The sequence below is a fragment of the Rhamphochromis sp. 'chilingali' genome (genome assembly GCF_963969265.1).
Source record: "Rhamphochromis sp. 'chilingali' genome assembly, contig: SCAFFOLD_132, whole genome shotgun sequence".
Lineage (NCBI taxonomy): Eukaryota > Metazoa > Chordata > Actinopteri > Cichliformes > Cichlidae > Rhamphochromis > Rhamphochromis sp. 'chilingali'.
The window spans coordinates 9281-29250 of record NW_027667122.1 but is presented as its reverse complement, the minus strand read 5'-3'; the positions used below and the strand labels follow the sequence as shown (position 1 = coordinate 29250).

Genomic DNA, 19970 nt, shown 5'->3' with positions numbered 1-19970 from the left:
TGTATTTGAGCAGCAGCCAATGACACCACACACCTGTTAAAGGTGTAGTCCACCTTAATTACAGTGGAATCATCTGATTTACGTGGCTCTCAATTTATTTTATTTCTACTTTGTTTTCTTTTGGATGTCTGATGCTTTTAAAAAGACATTTTATTTTGTATCTTTTCTTTCTCACATTTTAGGAACCTTTACATGTTCATAATCTGTTTTCTCCTTCACTGATCTAAGAATTTGATTTTAGGAACAATCTTTTTCACTTTTTTTGTATCAATGAATCTGTTAATATATCACAGACCGTTCTAACCCTGTGACTTTTTGTTGGATTAAGGAGCTTTTTCCAACATTGATCCCATGCTTATGTTTCATTATTTAGGTTTCTTTCTGATAATACAGGATTTATGTTACATGGTAAACAACTGCTTAGTTATCACAAAGAGGGTGGGGCCATGCTGACTTAACCACACTACATTCATATTCTTCAGGTTTCCAGATGAAGACCACCTCCATATTCCTCCTGCTTCATTTCATGTTTTTAAAGACATCTGGACATTTTCACTGACTTTTTTTTTTAATACAGGGTATATCAGAGATTTACAATGTTCATAAGTGCTAAATGTGTCCCCTCCAGACACACAGTGTATGTCAATATGACAGTCAAACTCAGCCCATATGGTGAGCAGGTCTGCAGGTTTTTTGGTAAATAAGAAATCACTTTTTAGCGCAACACCAGGAACCATGTGAAACTCCATAATATGTTCTTTCAAGCTGTATGTGTTTTAATGGTTACCGTGAACAGTTGCAGAATTCAAGTACTTTGAAATCTGATGATTCTTTCTGATACACCCTGTATTTTTTCTTTATTTCAGAGGTCACATAACTTAAAAACTTTGAACACTGGAGAATTCATGAAATGTAATGATCAGCCGACCACACCAGGCTTCATATTAAACCTACTCAGGGCAGTTTGTGATATGATGTTTAATCGTCATAATGTCCTCTCGATTTCCATGTACCTGTGGTCCTCAGGGGAAAAAAGGTCCCCATTTCATTTGAGTGTTTTTTAAAGTATAAAGTATAAATTTTCAATCAATTCAGTGTTACACTTTAGTTTTACTTAAGACCAACACATTAACACAAAATTTACCCTACATTTTACATTTTAGGGCCACCCGACCTTGTTTACATGAAGTATACTCTGTTTTTGAGCGAAAACAAAATGAGACAATAAAGTATTTAAATGTTTATATTATTATGACTATCTGAATAACCACAGAGTGTTGTATGTTGATTTTTAGTGAGAATGTTTTTTTTAATCATTTACAAATTTTAAATGGCAGCACATAATCACACCTGTGGTCCTCAGGGGTCAAAAATGTCCCCATCTGGTTTGATTGATACTTAATTAATATAAAGTGGATTTTCCCCCACTTTTAATTAAAACTTAATTCAAACACTTTGACACTATTTCTTTATTCCATATGTCTGATAAAACCTCATTTATACGAAATGTTTCAGGTGTTTTCAGGTAACAAAATAAATAAAATCATCAGTTATTGTGATTATCCTTTCACAACCAAAATTGGTTGCTTTAACAGATGATCACAGACGGGTATATGTCGAAGTTAATTTGGGAAGCTGTTTTTAAACTACTTCAAGTTTTTTACTGGCAGCAAATAATCACATCTGTTGTCCTTTGGGCTCAAAAATGACCTCAACTGGTTTGACTATTTATAAAGCAGTAAGTATAAAATATCATTCATCTCTGTGTTTCAAGGTCTTATTCAACTTTATTCTGACTCATTACATGATATTTTTCTGTTTTGGCATGGTAGGAACACCAGGGCATGGGTCTGAGTGAAGGCAAACTTTCATGAGAACAAAGGCGTGTCCATATTTGACACAAGTGCAGGAGGAAGCTCAGGTTTATTCCTCTGTACTGGTCCCATCATGGACAGCTCTTTTTCTGCAGTTGCAGGCCAAGGGCATATGAAGTAAACAAGGTGTTACTGGTGATTGTTTTCTTTTGGAAACCTTCTGCAATGTTAGGGACAACTCGCGGCCAGACGGTTTGCCATCATACACTCCATGTACAGCTGTACCTGGCATCACATACTGCCCATGTTTTTATCTTATTCAATCTCTGTGTGCTCTAGTCTGGAGTTATTACCTAGGTGTCCTTGGGCAAGTTACTGAACCCCAACTTGGTCTCTGATGCATCCATTGGCATTTGAAAATTAAAAAGCATAATACAAGCAGAATACATTGTATATAATGCTTTCAGTACTCGAGTAGAAAAGCCACTGAAGGAGTATGGGACCTGGCATATGTGCTTGGACTGTGGTAGATTGTCTTTCTCTTTGACGCACGAGAGAGTCATGCATCGTCTGTCACTGGGAAGGATAGAAGACCAGATCAGTGTTTCCTCACATTACTGCAAATATTCCTGTCTCAGCTGACTCCTCTTTCTTGCTTGATCTTCATCATAATTGAAATGGATGATGTGTAGTCCTCTGACACATCTTCTATTTCAGTTTCACATTCTGAAAATTCAAGAAACTTCAAGAAGCCCAGTCACTTTCTTTCCAAGCTCCTTAGACTACCATGTCCTGGATTGATGAGAACCTACTTGAACATAGTTCAGATTCTTCATCACTTCCTTCACTTCATAGCCTCCTTCCACTTCTGCAGGAGGGTGATGTGCTTTTTCAGAGAAAGGGTAGCATGTAATCTAAATATTGGCAATATTTTCTTTATCTTCTAACCCTGGATCTTCCTGAAAGTTGATTCGTCCTTCTCATTATACTAGAGGACAATATATGCTTTGCTCTACTGGTCATTCCTTTCCTCAACATGGTAAAAAAAAAAAAAAAAGTATGCTCACAAGCCTCCAGTGCAATGGAGGCTTGTGAGCATACTTTGTGTATGTATTATTGTAGGGTCTACCTTACAATATGAAGCACCTTGATGCATCTGTTGTTGTGATTTGGCGCTGTAAAAATACAATTGAATTGAATGTAGAGCACCTGCCTCCTCATTGGGCTGCCTGTTGTTGTTGTTGTGGTTGTTATGACCTTTAAGCAAGACCATTGACCCCACACATCAGTGATTCAAGATCAAAGATGTTTGAAAGCAGTATGGTGTGAAAATACGGCTCTTTGCAACACTTTGTACTTTGGGCACATTTTCATCCCCGAGGACAATAAAAACCCCATAAATAAAACAAATTACTTAAAACTTATTCCAATCATACATAGCATAGTACTGAATAACTGTTATTTTCAGACCATTTGATGAATAAAAAACACATTTTTGATAGCAAAAGATTTCTGCAGAGGACAAAAATGTCCCAAGGACAACACATGGGTTAATTCTGAAACTGTCCTGCTATTGGCTCAGTCCAGCTATAACAGAAATGCAATGACATCACTGCTCCTCACTGGCTGCTCCGTGCTCTCACCGTTTTATTACCCAGCTTTAAGTCAGTTCACTTCTGAGCTGCTTCGTCTGTTCTGTTTTTTACCCTCCTGCATCTGATGAACGCCACGAAAAGGTGTTAAAAGGACCTTTGCGGCACACCCCATTCCCCTCCACCCTCTCCACCCCCATCAAACTCCCAATAACAGACAGCTGAGTCTGAAACCAACCATCAGTTTTTATACAAAGAACTCATTGACATGACGGAGCTTTTACTGCAGGGAGCCAAACAGGAAGGAGGCGCTAAAAACAGCAAGAAGTGAGGATTTTCCAAAAAAAAAGTACAACCCATCCCCCCAAAAAAGGAACAAAAATCATCATCATCATGTCTGCTGTTAAAATCAGTCTGAGTTCCTCCTTCCCCCAGTGCATTGTGGGAGATCAGCCACACACAGTGACCTTCGACTGCTGGTCTCCATGGAAACAGCACATTAAAAGTCAGTTCATCACATGGAGTTAAAGTTGGCAGCATCTCAGAGCTCCACCTCCCAGCAGCAGTCAGTGCATGTCATCAGGAAGAGACATGGTCTCTCCCAGTACATGGAGCAGCTGGCATGTGATCTTGTTTGGAGGTTCCTTCAGTCACTGTCAGAGCCAACAGCTGATGATCCTTTCCGTTTCCTCTTTGGAGCTTTGGGCTTTGAGTCCTCCTCCTCCTGCAACAACATAACAAGATCAGAAACAGACCTGAACCAAAACAAGACTTGAACGTGTATAGAGGGGGTACATACAGAGCCGCTGCTGGATGCACTTTCTTCCTCATTGTTGGTGGGTGGAGCGACTCCCTTCCTGGAACGAGGTGACGAGGCTGGAGCTTTACGGCGCGACTTTGGCGGCTTCGTCTGAGAGTCCTCGTATTCCTCCGCCAGGGCGAACAGATCGCTGAACCTGACAGGGAAGATGAGACGTAAACAGCAGTGTTGTGATGTAATCGTTTGTGTGTGTCTGTGGGAGTAAATGTACCTCATCTTGTGGGCCTCATCACAGCTTGCTTGGACGTGCTGCAGAGCCTGAAGTATCGGAGTCTGAGTGAAGACTGACAGAGACATACAGACATTAGCACATTCAGGTCATCAGTAATTGGTTGACAATCGAGAACTGTGTGTGAGGGTACTGACAGTTGTTCTTGGTGTTGCTCAGACTCAGTCTGAGGTTGTCCATGTGCTCCAAGATCTGTTCCAGGGTCAGCTGAGCCAGTTTACTGCTCGAACTGCGCAGACTGAAGACAGAATAACGTTAACAGAACTGACACTACAGACAAAGAAATGAACCTGAGAAGTACAGATGAACAGAGGAGGGGCATGTCCCAGTTCAGGAGCTACATCCTTTAAAGGCTGCATCTGAAGGCGTACAAGGCTGCCCCAATTCAAAGGTTTCAACAAATGTGTTCTCCTTTTACCTGAATTTGAAAACAAGTGGGGGGGGAGGTGCGCGGTATGAAAAGGGAAGAAAAACCAACAAGAACATTTTTCAAAGGGGGGCCTAGCAAAAACAGTTTGGGAACCACTGACTTAATGCAGCTCAGGTTCCAATTGCTTACAGATATAAAGTATGTACATTTTTTATTTTAATTTGTGTTTTAATCCTGCGACTTACCACACATTTGATTTCCTTTGTCTGAAAACGTTTTATATATTTTGGGGTAAGTTCATCAACAGCTGGTTTGTCCAACTACAGGGCTCAAGGCCCGGTGTCCTGCAGGTTTTAGATATCACCCTGGGTCAACACACCTGAATCAAATGATCAGTTCATTACCAGGCCTCTGGAGAACTTCAAGACATGTTGAGGAGGTAATTCAGCCATTTAAATCAGCTGTGTTGGATCAAGGACACATCTGAAACCTGCAGGACACCGCGCCTTCGAGGCCTGGAATTGGACACCCCTGATCTACAGCGTTACATCATATTTTATAAGGATGTTGTGTTTTTGTATCATATAGCCACTTACTTGTGGCCTTGTGGTCTTTGAAGAACCCACTCTGCATGGGCCGAGTCCTGCAAGTGTGAAGCCCCTGATATGGGACACAGCTGAGGAGAGCCCCAAGAAGTACAGATGCAAAGAGGGGAGAGCCCCAGGCAGAACTCACAGTCCTCACCTGTTTTTTTTTTACGTCCTTATGTCATCGCCTTCAAATTGTCCTTTTTATTGTAATTTCTGTTTTTACGTTATCCTAACCTCTTCTGTCTTTTTTCTCTTTCATCTATCTGTGCCCTCATCTGTTTTTCTTTTCTTACCTGTCTTTTTAGAGTTTTTCCCTCAACTCAGTCTCCTTCTACGTTAGTCACTTTTTGTGGTTAACTCTCTGTGCTTACCTCTGTCTCTTGCGGGGTTGGTTGTTGTTCTTGATCAGCTGGGCCTTTATGTTTTCTGCCAGTGTGTCGTCGTATTTGGTAGCCCAGTGTCTCAGGATGCTAGTGGCGAACTGGTCTTCTGGGTGACAGGGACGACTCAGGACCATTTTCACCATCTCTTCGCTGGGCCTGTCACAAAAACATGAAGGGATGTTAACAGGGACACAGAAACACAGCTCAAATGCGGAACAGAAACACATGTGAAATGGGGTGTCTGCTATGTGTCATACTTTTCTCTGCGAAGCTGCAGCAGCAGGCAGGACAAGGCCTCAGGGTGCTCTGAACCATAAACAGAAAGGAGGGTTACAATCTTTCCTTTGCTTTGTGTCCCTGTCTATTGAGGATTTATTCACCTTTGTATTTGAGGTGCTGCAAGATGGGGATGATGGTTTCCAGGGGAATGCTGTGGGCCAGAAACAGCTGCCAGGTGCTATATTGCTCGAAGGTCTCCCACTCGAGTGACTGAACTGTGGAGATCGAGGATAAACAAGCAAATGAAGATGGACCATGGCCCGAAAAACTGAAGAGTCAAACTTTTAATCCGAGTTTCTCACTGAGGATGTTGAGCACAGAATCTTTCCGGAACATCACCAGGTTCCCCATCATCACGTGACACATCAGCTCCTGTAACTGCACACACACACAAACACACACAGATGAGACATGGTTTCCCAGCCAGAGCAGCGGGGACGCACCGATCAGGTTTATTACCTGTGTGGAGTCGATAACGGCGACGATCATGTTGAGAAGCTCGCCACTCCGCAGCGTCTCATCTGGAAACTGAACAAGAGCAGGGACCTTCATCAGAGTACTACATTTTCAGTGCTCACACACACAAACTACACCCTTTTTGGCTCCTACCTCAAAGCACACTGTGCGCTGTCGATCTTACGTGCTGCACAATAATGTTTAACATTTAGTATTTACTGTTATATTCCCATCGATCATCATGATGTTGTTTATTCTATTGCTCTCAACAGGTGATCCAGGTGATTGATATATGTATTTTTTGTCTGCTTATTTTGTTGGTTTTTGTTTTTTGCCCTTTATCCCCGTCCCTCTTCTCCGCTGTTTTTCCCCCCCTCTTTCTTTCTCCCTTTTCTTTTCCTCATTCAAGTCTGTCCCGTATCTAACAAGTGAAAATAAAAAAATAAAATAAACAATAAAAGGTGAATCAAATAGACCATTACGGCAAGGCTGGGATGGTTTATTTGGTAAAGTAAATCCGTTGGGCATCTTTCTTCGCCTTTAGACAATAATTCTGATGGCAAAAGAGCCAAACGGGACAGGCAAAAAAAAAGAGTACTACATTTTCACGTCACATAAAAATGTCATATTGTGATACCATTTCTATAGCGATGCCATACTTTTATGTTCCCTTGTCCCGAGACAAGCCCGGGCATGTCTGAGAACGAGTGACCCAAGACATGATGTTCCAGTTTGATGATGTTTAAGAGTTCAGTTAGTTTAATTATTGTTAAGCTGTTATGTTGTACTTTTACTGGTTAGGCTACTCTTGTACTTGTGTTTGTCTTATGCTGGGTCACTACTACCGCACTCCTCTGTTTCAGTACAGTCAAACATTAAATCATACAGTGTGTCCCCAACAGTGTTGGTCAAGTTACTTGAAAAAAGTAATCAGTAACTAATTACTGATTACTTCCCCAAAAAAGTAATCCAGTTACTTTACTGATTACTTATTTTCAAAAGTAATTAATTACTTAGTTACTTTTTAAAAACACGATTTACAACCTGAATAGGTGATAAAGTGATAGATCTTTCAGCCCAATTCTACTTTTTCTGCATAATCCATCATACAAAATGTAATCAAATGGAAAAGTCTCTTTTTAAAACTTGTTTTATTAGTTTTAATCTTAACTTTATGCATCAAGCAAAAATTTAATTATATGCACCATTCTCTGACTTGAATTAGTTTAACATTTAAACCTATTTTCTGCACATTCCAGCACATAAAATAAAATATTTTTTGTGTTTACACTCAGTCTTTCAAATAGATGCAAGTAAAACACAGCAGAAAATAAATAAAGTCAAAGACTAGCGGTCCTGTTGCTCTATTTTCACCTGTAAAGCAGGCGGAGGTTTACCCTGGTGCAGGTGTGCCGCGGTCAGTTGAAGAATCCGCGAGTTTCTCTGTGAGTTTCCCATTACGTCGTTGCGCACCCGGTGCTTGTTTGGAAGTTTAGGGGTTTTTTTCGCTGTAAAAAGAAGTTTTCTTCCCACGCACGATGGACGCTAATGTGTTTGTCACTTTTTATGGAATCAAACTCAAAGTAAGGTCAGTACTTCCACGCTTTAAACGTTGCACGCTCATACTCTCTCCCACAATCGATATGTGATCCACTGTTGATCTGCACACAGCTGTTGTCACGAATGTCGTGCTTGCTTACGTCACTGTCATGAGACATTCTTGCAAAAAATCACGGTTTTAGTAACGCAGTAACGCAGCGTTCCTACAGGAAAGTAACGGTAATCTAATTACTGTTTTTGCAATAGTAATCCCTTACTTTACTCGTTACTTGAAAAAAGTAATCAGATTACAGTAACGCGTTACTGCCCATCTCTGGTCCCCAATGACAGCAGCTCATTGGAAAAGAAGGATGGAAGTTTCAGGAGCATTTTAAAGGACATGAAGGGAAAAAATAAGTTCCTGGAAGGATGCTCTTAAATCAGTACTTCTACTGTGTGAAGATTTTCTGGCTGGTCTCTTTTTTAGAGACTTTTTGTGGTGCATGTAAGACTTGGGTAAGCCTACCTCAGAGTAAATTGAGGGTGTGAGGTAGCAGAGTAGCCGGACGTCGTCCTCCTGACAAGCCTTCATGTCCATCATCAGACAAGTGTGGAGGTCACCAAGTGCCGTCGCCTGAGCAAATGACTCGTACAACATCATCTTCCCATTTGCTGCTTTACTGTTGACAGACACAGACATGGAGTTTAACCACGTTTCTCCTATCAACATCTGTGACAGCAGCTTTTTTGTCACACCTGCTCACCTAGCCTTCAGGTAGTACAGCAGGTGATAACCGATCTTTGGCTGCTTCTGGTAAAGTTCAGCAAGCATGTCTAGCAGAACTGAGAAACCGCTGTTGTCCTCTTGCATGGTGACAAGGTTCCTGAAGATCAGACAAACGGGTTTACAAACCGACTCCTCCAGGGACCTACAGAGAAATATAGACGGGTCATCAGAGAGAGCCAGACATGAGTCAATAAGGAGAGAGAGAAGGGGACAGAGTCAGTCTGATCTTACTCCTCCGTGATCTCCTCCGGCAAGACTTCTCCTCTGAAATGATCTTTGAACAGTTCGGCCAAACAGGAAGCCAGAGCTGACATCTGCTCTGTGTCAAAGTCCTCCTGTAGGACAGAACACAACATTGTACCAACATCTCTTAACACTGAAGCCCTGCAGCTGGCCGCACTCTTTTCTGATAAGCCACGAATTACTCACTTAACTCAACAAGATAGCTCACCTCCAGGATGAGATCCACAATCTCCTGCATCACCTCACACTGAGTCTCTGTGTCACTGCAGAGGAAGTGTTGCTGTCAGTTAACAGGAAATGACCTTGATGTAACATCTAACCTGAGGACCTGAAAAAAGACTGGACTTTCACCTGGTCTTCTGAATCTGCTGCACCTTCTCCTTCATTGTGTCATCTAATTGGTCAAGCCAGGGTGTGATATCAGCAGGCTCCTCAATCACAGCCTCTTTGATTGGATGAAATCTGAACTCCCTCTTTTTTCCTGAACAGTGATGGGAGGACAGGTGGTCAAATACTCTACTTCCTGTTTGGGGTGAATTGTTAGAAATTTATAGTAAAACTTCCAAATTATGAATTGGAAATTGAATTTATATTTATAAACTCACAGCTCATATTTCTTCCCCAAACTGGAATACCACACCAGTTAAATCCAGGATAAAACAGGTTATTCTGGTTTAAAGTAGTTTCTAAACCATTTTAAACTGTTTTATTCCAGGATACAATTTATTTCAATTAAACTTGTTTCATTGGTCCAACTTGTATTGTTTTGTTTACTCCACTTTAAAATAAATTCATTCAGTTTTGTTCAGTCATTTTGACTTATTTGCATAGAAAAATATAACTGTTAAATTTAAACCCCATCATCTCTATTTCATGACTTAGTGTAGTTAGGTGGGGCTGCAATGGTAGTCCCAATCACCCCTTCACTGCAAACCGCCTCTCAATTTTACATACATCTTAGACACTGAGGGTTTTGCATGGTGCAAACATTGATGGAAACTGCTGACAGTCTCTTGTTTGTGTTGCATTTCTCTTATTGCTTCACTTTAATAGTGACAAACATCTTCATCAGAATTCTAGGGCACGTTTTGAAACACTCCCATCCAAACATGTATGTGCAGTTACACATTCGCTGTAGACTGAGCAACTTCTTGTTGGCAGTTTTCAATGTCTGTATTTTGGCCAAAGTTATAATTACCAGATTTGGATCCACATTTACTTTCCTGATTCTCGTTATGAGTTTTTTAAATTACTTAAATCATAGAAGGTATGCAATACTGTACAACAGATTAATGGGACAGCAGTGGAGAGCCTTCAGGACTTGCCTTAGAATCCTCTGGTTTAAAATATGTCTTCAACATTAAAGTAATCCAGTGACAGTTGTCAGTATTTCTGCTGCACAACAAACAATAACTTAATAATTAATTCAGCAAATGTTATTTTTCAAATTGTAAACAAACACAGTTTAAAACAGCATTTCTGTCATTGCCAGTGTAACTCAGTTTAACGCAATAACCTGAACAACACAGTGACCAATCCCATTAGGACCCCGTCCTCATTTGAGCTCCGCCTACAAACTGTCAAAAGTAAATTTACTCGCATGAGAAGGATTTCTCCCTGAACGCAGGGAGCTATCAGCGAGAGCGTGGAACTGTAACAGCGCATGCAATCAAGTCATCTGAAGTTGTTTCTCCAGGTGTTACCTTTGTTGTTGACTTCCTCCTCATCGTCACTGAAAGTTGCTTCTGTGTTGTCGTAGCAACTCTCCTCCTTGTCCAACACATGATTGTCCATCTCCATGGAAACAGACTCCTCCATCTTCACTGCATAATTGAAAAAAATAAAGTGAAAGAGAGGGAAGAGGTTAATGTTTGTGTCTACTCACCTGTGTGTGTGTGTGTGTGTGTGTGTGTGTGTGTGTGTGTGTGTGTGTGTGTGTGTGTGTGTGTGTGTGTGTGTGTGTGTGTGTTACCTTCAGTAGGAGGTGATGGTGGGCTGCAGAACTCGGGGAATCTTTCTCTGAGCATTGACCGGAGCTCTCGGTCCAGCTTTGGGTTATCAAACAGTGGAGCGAGGTGACTGAAAGAGAGATCAATAACCAATAATCAAAAATGATCCCTGTGATAGAGTGGTCAATGATCAATAAATATTGATGCTTCTTACGCCAGGACCCTCTTTTCCATAATGAAGTTTAGCGAGTTGAAGACACCCTGACGGACCTGAGACTCCAAAGGAGGGAAGAAATGAGGGATGATCTGAAGAGGGGAGAAAGCAGACCAACAATAAGAGGAGAGAAATTAAAACCTGGTAAAGTGTGTGTGTGTGTGGTTGTGTGTGTGTGTGTGTGTGTGTGTGTGTGTGTGTGTGTGTGTGTGTGTGTGTGTGTGTGTGTGTGTGTGTGTGTGTGTTACCCTGCACATGAAGTCCAACAGCGTTGCAGTGATGGCAGGATGAGGTTTCATGGAGTGATGCATCACCAGAATGGCTGGCTCTGAAACACATCATCACAGGTGAGTGCTGTTTTACCTGTCTACCTAATAACATGATGACATCATCTCTGACCAACACCACTCTGGTGTAACCTAAATTGTGTTACCTATGTTCATGATGCTGTCCTTCTCGGGGTTGAAGAACAGCCAATCATAAAAGAGAGCCAGCTTAGCATTGGAGGCCGCCACGTTTGACTGCAGTCACACAAATCAATTGATTATTAGTTATTGACCTATAACAATTCCTGCAGATTGACAGCCTGAAACCAGATCCCCTTACCGTGCAAGTGGTTAGCAGCCAGCCAATAATAGCCCAGCGTGGCAGGATATCAGAGCTCAGGACCTCATTGGATGGATGTACTACCCCGCAGATGTAGCGAATCAGATCACAGCGTAGTGATTGGCTCTCTGCTGTGGACAGGTACTGTCTCTGAAACCAGTCCTGGTACCGTTTCTGCTGCCCAAAACGCACCTGAGCAGAGATGGAGAAAGAGTCAAAATCAACTGAGTCACAGGTGGAGAAACACCCAAATCACAGCATTTAATAACGTGGTTGAGGTGAGAGTGCGAATGGCACCTTTGTCTGACCTGTTTACCTGCTGTATTTGTTTTGTTGGAGGCTTTTGCACTGGTGAGTATGACTGTCAGGCTCTACTACACATCTGAGCTTTTAAGAAATATCACAGCTCTTCTTTTGTGTAACCTGGTGAGCCACTCTCTCAGGGCCCTATATATACCCTTTAGCTGACCTCCTGTGAACGCAGAAGAAGGAAGGGGGAAAAAGGCTGGAGTCCAGGCGATATTGGTGATGATGATTTGTTGCAATTGCCAGTGCTATTTGATCAGCATGGTGTTCCCTGATTCATCAGGATACTACATGTTTTCCTCCCTGGATGCTTTTGCAGGACCTGCTGTCTCTGTCAGGTGCTGACAGCCACCGTGCTGGAGGTGAAACGATCCTCCAGCTCCTCGCAGGACAGCACTGATAAATGCATGGTCCATCTCATCTTAAATGATCCTAATCAGACCAGAAACTTGGTTTTCTTGTCTCTGACAGAAACAGATGCTACAGATAAACCTGCAGCTAAACGGACTGTAATGGACTCTTAACTTAACTCGGCATGTGTTCAGGTCCCACTCACAGCAAGGGGCTAACACTGTTGGATCTTTCAGCTGCCTTTGACACAGTAGATTGTGGTATCCTGAGTGACAGCCTGCAATTGTGGGTGGACATCTCTGAGTCAGTTCTGGGCTTGTTCTCTTTCTGTCTCTCTCACAGGAGTTTATTTTCCCACTTTACCTTGTGATGTGTCCCAAAGTTTGATCTTAGGGCCCATGTTGCTTTTCCTGTATATGCTTACACAGGGACACATCTGAATGATTTTGAAGGCATCTTAAAGCATTGTTACGCAGATGACATCCAGATGACATGCGGTTCCAGAACCCAGAATTTAGCCAAGGTCTGTCTCCTTAAGAGCTCTCTTGTGTCTGTGAACTACTACATCATTACATAACTATTACACCTCTGAGGTCACCTGATCAGTGCTTGTCCAGTTTAAAGCCAAAACGAGACTGAGCTTTTCAGATTTTGAATTCCATATTGTGGTACTAAAAGATCTGGTGGTGATAGTTTCAGTCATTATGTACTACTTATAAGGTTGGGGAATCCTGCAGTCAGGTGAGACTTGAGAATGAGTGAAGAAGCAGATGAACAGAATCAACTTCTGGAAATTAGTTATGTGGAGAACCACTCTAACATAATTAAATACAGAGTGGTACCCTCTTCTTAAAGATCATTACATTTATGAGGTAAAAGAGGCTTTACCCTGGAGGTCATGAACAGTAGTTTGGTCTCCATGTCTGGTGTGAGTCGACAGGCCAGAAACTTCCTGGAGGTCCGAGCCGTCAGTAGTTGGAGGACACCCGTGAACTGAGGGCTCAGGACTTGAGGATTGTGCAGCAGGTCTCTCCACAGCAGCTCCATCTCTGGGATCCGAGCAACATTTTGCAGCAGACGAACCAGATCTCTGCCGATGATTAGACAATCCATGAACTACAGACAGAGAGAGGTCATCAGTGTAAAGAGAAGGCGTTAAATACATAACAGACCACACCATACTTCCTTCCTCTCCTTATTACCTTCTCCCTCAGCATGCTGATGCAGAAGTCCACTTCTTTCTGGCGCAGAGGCAGCAAGTTCGGAGCTCCGTGGTCCACAATCAGGCGAAGGTAAGTGTAGACTGACATCGCTATGAGCATCCCACTCTTCAATACCCACTCTCTGGAGAGACACAAATAATCAGCTGCTGCACTATAAAAACCCACTCTGGGCTCTAACAGAGACAGAAAAAAGCAGCTGATACTACAGTCTGAAAAAAACAGTGAATCATACTTCTGCTCGAGCAGGATATCCAGGACACTCTCAGCCAGCCACAGGTTTTTGGTGGAGATGTCTCCGCCTGTGCAGAGAGAACAGTGACATTACAGTCAGAGCGAGTGGTGACAGGATTCGTGGTTTCAGCTCAGGTAAAAATCCAAGTGTCTCACCTGCAATCTGTTTCAGCAGTGTCATGATGACGCCATCAGCTCCCATCACGCCACTCTTCACCAGCTCTCTGACCAGCCACACTAGCTGCACACACACCAGCACTTCATTAGTAACCACCACAGTCAGGTTCAGGTGAGATCCCACATTTAAGACCAGGACCTGAGGAGGGACGCTGCTGTCCTGTCCTCTCAGGACCTAACCTGGTCTGCCTCTGTTCCTTCACAATGGTAAACACGGGTCCCTGCTACCCAAAACACTTGTATATAACTGTGTGCAGTTATCTTTGTGTGTGTGTGTGTGTGTGTGTGTGTGTGTGTGTGTGTGTGTGTGTGTGTGTGTGTGTGTGTGTGTGTGTGTCTCCACCTGTATTGGTTTACCTGTGTTCGGGGGACGTCTTGCAGTTTCAGGAACTTCTCCATCAAGATCTGGTTGATTTTAACCAGGACAACGTTCATCCCATCTCTGTTGACCAGTGCCAGGTCTCTGTAACACTATCACCACACATAGTGATGTTATTGTAATGTCAGAGTCGCATCAGACATTACCCACAATGCTGCAGAAACTCACCCTCTGGGCCTGAGCCGGCTCTGTGAGGACCAGTGTGAAGAGACCCAAACACACCTCCTCATGCTGTTGCTGACCTTTACATGCCTACAGAACAGGTAAAACAGGAAGTTAGACACAAATTACAAAAATATAGTCTTTTCATTTTCAGGTCTCAGAAAATCAGGAAGGTGTCTGGTTCCAGCTGTTAAACACAGAGTAGACTGAATGAAGTGATTCAGAATTGGAGCACATTAGAGAGACTAGAGATTAGATGTTTCCAGCTCTGACATCCAGAAGTATTTGGACAAGGACACATTTTTGTAGTTTAGTCTCTGCACACTACCACACTGAATTTCAAATCAAACTCTCTGCTTTAGTTAAAGGAGTATAATAAAAATATTGCAATAAGGAATTCCAGGAATTTTTTTATTCACAGTTCCCTATTTTCAATTTCATGGAGAGACCTGTTCTTTTGTTATTTCATTAAGTTAATATAGATCTGGAGTCGATTCCAAGGATTGTATTTGTATTTTATAGTCACTGAAATTTTCTATATGAGGGTCAAAGAGATGTCAGTGTAAGTGAAGGAGGTCATTGTTAGGCTGAAATACCCAAATGAACCAGTCAGAGAGTAGGGCTGTGCGATATGACCAAAATCTCATATCCTGATATTAAGACATCTATCGTCCGATAACGATATAAATCACAAAAATGTAACATTTTCTGTAAATTCTGTGAATCTCGGGCAGCTCAACTTGCGTGAAGTGTTTCCAGCTGCGCGTCATGTACCTGGAGTCGAGTGTTTTAACCGATGCATGAAACGATACATTTTCAGACATAAGTTGTAACAGCCGCCGTTTTCTTTGTGAGTATTTATTACACAGCCGTAAATATTGCCGTAAACAGTTTATTTTGCGACACCACGAAACAAACGATAGCGTAAAATGAAACGATAGACGTTTTTATATAGTCATCCGATATATATCGTTATATCGAACAGCCCTATCAGAGAGAGCTAAATCTTTAGACGTATCCAACAATCTGGTTCATTCTTGAAAAGACTGAATGCACCAAGCAGCAACAACAAACCAAGACCACAGATACATTAAAGAGCATGGTGACAGAATTATTTCCACAGTTCAGAAAAACCACCATCTAACTAAGTCAGGAATAGTGTTAAGAAGGCAGGAGCATCATCAAGCATCACATTCAAGAGACAATCAAGAAACACTTTAATAACAGGAAACAAGGTTTGCACCTTGTTGAAAACCAAGAAGGTGTAAACCACTGGTGGTCATCTGATTAGACTTTGCCAGATAGCATCAAACACAGCCAGCACAGTTCTGGAAAAAAAAAAAATGAAACCAAGATGAACCTGTACCAAAACAATGGAAGAGAAAAGTTTGAAGAAGGAGAGGAACAGTTGATCTGAAGCATCCACACAATCTTTGTGGACTGCTGATAGAAGCAGCAGGATAATGTGTGGAGTGTGCAGCGTTGTACTCCCTCACATTCTCACTGATGCTGCAGAACTGATCACACTTAGCTTCACAGAGGAGCTACAACTTACAATACAACTTTATTTATATAGCAAATTTTAAAAACCTGCGGACACCAAAGTGCTTTACAATAGAAATAGGGAAATTAAGACATGATTAAATAAAAGACCATTAACAAATTACCACATATGTCAGCAGGTTGAAGGCACTAATTATACAGGAATAAAAGGGAATATAAGAACAAACTTACTAAGAACAGATAACTAAAAGATAAAGTACATAGATAAAAATGGAGCCAAATGTAAAATAGGGACACTAACTAGATGGAAAAGCTAGGTTAAATAAGTGAGTTTTTAAATGAGATTTAAAAGATAGAATGGAGTCTGACGCACGGATAGCGATGGGAAGGTTGTTCCACAGGTTAGGTGCAACAAGGGCAAAAGCACGGTCACCCCTAGATTTAAGTCTAGATCTAGGCTGAACCAAGAGTAAGTGGGCTGAAGACCTGAGGGCTCGCCCAGGGACATATGGACTAAGGAGATCGACAAGATAGCTAGGGGCTAAATTATTTATAATTTTAAAAGGTGAGCAACAATATTTTAAATTTGATACGATATGATGATGAGCCAAAGAAAACTCGAAAAACAAGCCATGAATCGGTTTCAAAAATGACACTTTCGATTATTGAGAAATCTCTCTCTTGACGAGGGATGGTAAAAATGGTAAAAGGCCTGCATTTGTATAGCGCTTTTCTAGTCCCTAAGGACCCCAAAGCGCTTCACACTACATTCAGTCATCCACCCATTCACACACACAGTCACACACTGGCAATGGCAAGCTACATTGTAGCCACAGCTGTCCTGGGGCGCACTGACAGAGGCAAGGCTGCCGGACACTGGCGCCACCGGGCCCTCTGACCTCCACCAGTAGGCAAACATGGGGTTAGTATCTTGCCCAAGGATATTTGGCAGCCAGGAGGGAGCCTGGGATCGAACCACCGACCTTCTGATTAGTGGCTGACCTGCTCTGCCACCTGAGCTACAGCCACCCAAAACTTAAATGGGTATCGTTTAAGTTTTATCTGATACCGGTGCCAACCCGGTACTTTTGAAACAGTGCCGGTGCCGGTAACTACAACGGTGTTTGCTAGTTTACCTTACATGCATTAATTTAATAACGTGGTTAGCCTACTCAAGGTGCAGAGAAGAACGGCTGCTGTTGCCATCATCATTCATCATCATTTATGCTACATTGGCAGGGCTAGGGGCCAGGACTCTCCTCTTTGGGTTCTTGGGGGATGTTGATAACTCCGGGTCGATAACAGGCACCACACACGCAGTAGATGCGCTCGGTGTGAGGTCTTGCAGCAAGCTATCAAATACGGTGCATTTCTCGGCTTTTAAAAAACGCTATGCGTCGCCAGGTGTTTCATCAAATTCGAGGTGTTACCTCCTTTGCACAGTATCACCTTAAAGCACTTGTTGCAGGCTGCTGAGTTTGCATCTTTTGATGTGAAGCACAGCCAGACTTTTGACCGCTTCGCCTTGGGCATTTTTAATCTGTAGCTCTGCTCTAAAAGAACGTACCTACCTGGGCCCGCCTACTATCCTTGCAAAGGTAAAATGATTGGCTAGAATCCAAAGTGTATGACATCTCAGGGAAAAAAAGCACCGAAATGTGCGCTGCTTTTCGGTCTGGTTACTACCGTTTATGTCAGAACCGGTGCCATTATGGCACCGGATACCGGTACCCATCCCTACTCTTGACTCACTGATTGACACCACTGACTGGCCAGTTGTTGACATGCAATCTGTAGACGTCATATTTTCGGATCACAGCCCACATCAGCGGCACATCATAACAAACTAATCCACAGATTACATATCCTGCACATAACCCTAATAAGAGTCTTCAGTCGTTCTTTAGTACAAACTCTGGGTTTTCAGATACTGCAGTATTGTTAGGTTTCGCCTACAAGCACATCATGCCTAAATACAAGCATAGTCGTTTAATTTGGTGATTGCAGTACTATGTGTGAGTATTAAATGTAATAGTACTGAGAGGTGTGCTACGAATTGTGAAGATAAAGGCATTAGTGAGCTGTGAGGCTAAAGTCAGAGTTTTCTGTGTCATGAAGGACTAAATCACCATGGTAACTGATGCTCAACACATCACCTGCTGGAGATCAGGTTATGTTCAGAGTCTGAGTTAAAAATGAGGTGGATGTGCCATGTTTTCACTGATTCTTTTATTTAGCTCTCGTTTATTTGGCTTTAAAGCGTGATTTAGATTCTTTCCTGGAAAGTAAGTTTATAAATGAGTTGCTGCTGAGTTGTACCTTACAAACCCGCCAAATGCAGCCTGCATGTAAAGCTCCTGCAGCTCAGACTGTGCCCCAGGAAGGCTGAATGCACAAAATGTGTTTATGTTAGCTCCAAATGCTACTCCGTTTCTTCACATGGGTGGAAGTCATTAGTAGTATCAGCAGTAGTAGTACTGATGTTTCTTACGTTGGCCGTGAGTGCGTCATTGGCCTCCCTCTCTGACAGTCCATTGGTCAGTGCCTGGACGATTCCAACACAGCGCTCCAATCTCTGCAAGCAAACACAGCAATCAGTGTAAACAAGACAACAAACACTAAACACACCGACAACACAAGCACAACAAGAATCAATGCAAATACGAGAAACACAAACAGAAAATAGTAAAGATTAAAAAAAATAGCATCAACTAGTCGATCAGCTGACGGCGCCCCACAGAAAAACTGAACTTTATCAAACAGCACTCACAGTTAGCGTCTGACAAGTGAGACACTGCGCATGTCACTTTTCTTATGTTCGTATGTTTACGTAGAGTTAGCATGCTAAGCTAACTGATTTGGTTTTAATGAGCCCCGCGGTTCGGTCCGCAGTCCCTCACACCGTGAACGACCACGACAGCAGAGACACAAATTCCACACCTCCGGTAGCAGTTCCGAGTCCCGCAACGTACCCTTCTGCTGAGCTAACGCTATGAGCCTGCTGCTAGCCGTGCTAACCGTCTAATAAAATGGTACCGCGGAGTCTTTATACCAAGGCTGCGCTGTCTGCCCATAAGCCCGCTCTGTCCTGGTTTAGTCCGGGTTTAGTCTGCCTTGAGATCAGCTAAACAGCGTCAACCTACCTCCTCCAGCTCGTCTTTGGCGTCCAGTGGGGTGGATACCAGGAGCCGGCCCTGCGGCTTCGCTTTCGCCGGTGCAGGCTCCATCTGCTCCCACTGCGCCTCGCCGGGCCCCGCGGAGTTGAGACGGACTGGGACTACCTGTGCTGGGGGGCGTGATGGGTGTCTGTGTCAGTATAACGGAGGATTTAGGGTCGGTGCCTTGCGGTGAGCCGCTTCGGACCTTTAATGTGTGTTTTCAGAACTTTTTCGGGGTCAGTTCGGACCGTGAGTCCCACTCTGTCCGACACTGTAACATAACGGACGTCCGCACTGAGCCAGCAGGGGGAAGAGGCGGGACCGCACACGCCGCCGACCAATCATTTCACTTACACCACAGACTGAAGTGAGCGTGGACCAATAACAGGAGCGAGAACCTGGAGCCAATCCTCGATCGCCTATACTGAAGGCCAACAGCATGGAAAGGGCTTCAGCGTGTTTATAGTGTTGTAGAGCAAATATTGAAGAACTGTAAATTACGCAGTACTTGTCTGCTTACTGCACTTAGACTGCTGTTATACCACCTTTTGAGATACTTTTGAAGTATGTACAAAATAATAATTAAAAAAAACTGGTTTTCTTCATCCC

At 42.7% G+C, this 19970-nt stretch overlaps 1 protein-coding gene across 1 annotated transcript; it reads right to left on the bottom strand.

Moving 5' to 3' along the window:
* Nucleotides 1-3215: 3215 nt before the first annotated feature.
* Nucleotides 3216-19671, bottom strand: LOC308391425 (integrator complex subunit 3). The gene is made up of 28 exons (XM_080907985.1): nucleotides 19347-19671; nucleotides 18695-18778; nucleotides 14707-14790; nucleotides 14517-14630; nucleotides 14139-14223; nucleotides 13984-14050; nucleotides 13731-13872; nucleotides 13417-13644; nucleotides 11872-12063; nucleotides 11699-11786; nucleotides 11514-11593; nucleotides 11266-11357; nucleotides 11075-11181; nucleotides 10806-10925; nucleotides 9454-9583; nucleotides 9311-9365; nucleotides 9091-9194; nucleotides 8837-9001; nucleotides 8599-8752; nucleotides 6537-6605; nucleotides 6380-6455; nucleotides 6179-6292; nucleotides 6056-6104; nucleotides 5787-5954; nucleotides 4593-4693; nucleotides 4438-4510; nucleotides 4206-4362; nucleotides 3216-4130 (listed from the first exon to the last, which is right to left on the bottom strand). Exons 1-28 carry the CDS (start codon nucleotides 19428-19430, stop codon nucleotides 4053-4055), a joined length of 3060 nt encoding a protein of 1019 aa, XP_080764111.1. The 5' UTR covers nucleotides 19431-19671; the 3' UTR covers nucleotides 3216-4052.
* Nucleotides 19672-19970: the final 299 nt, after the last annotated feature.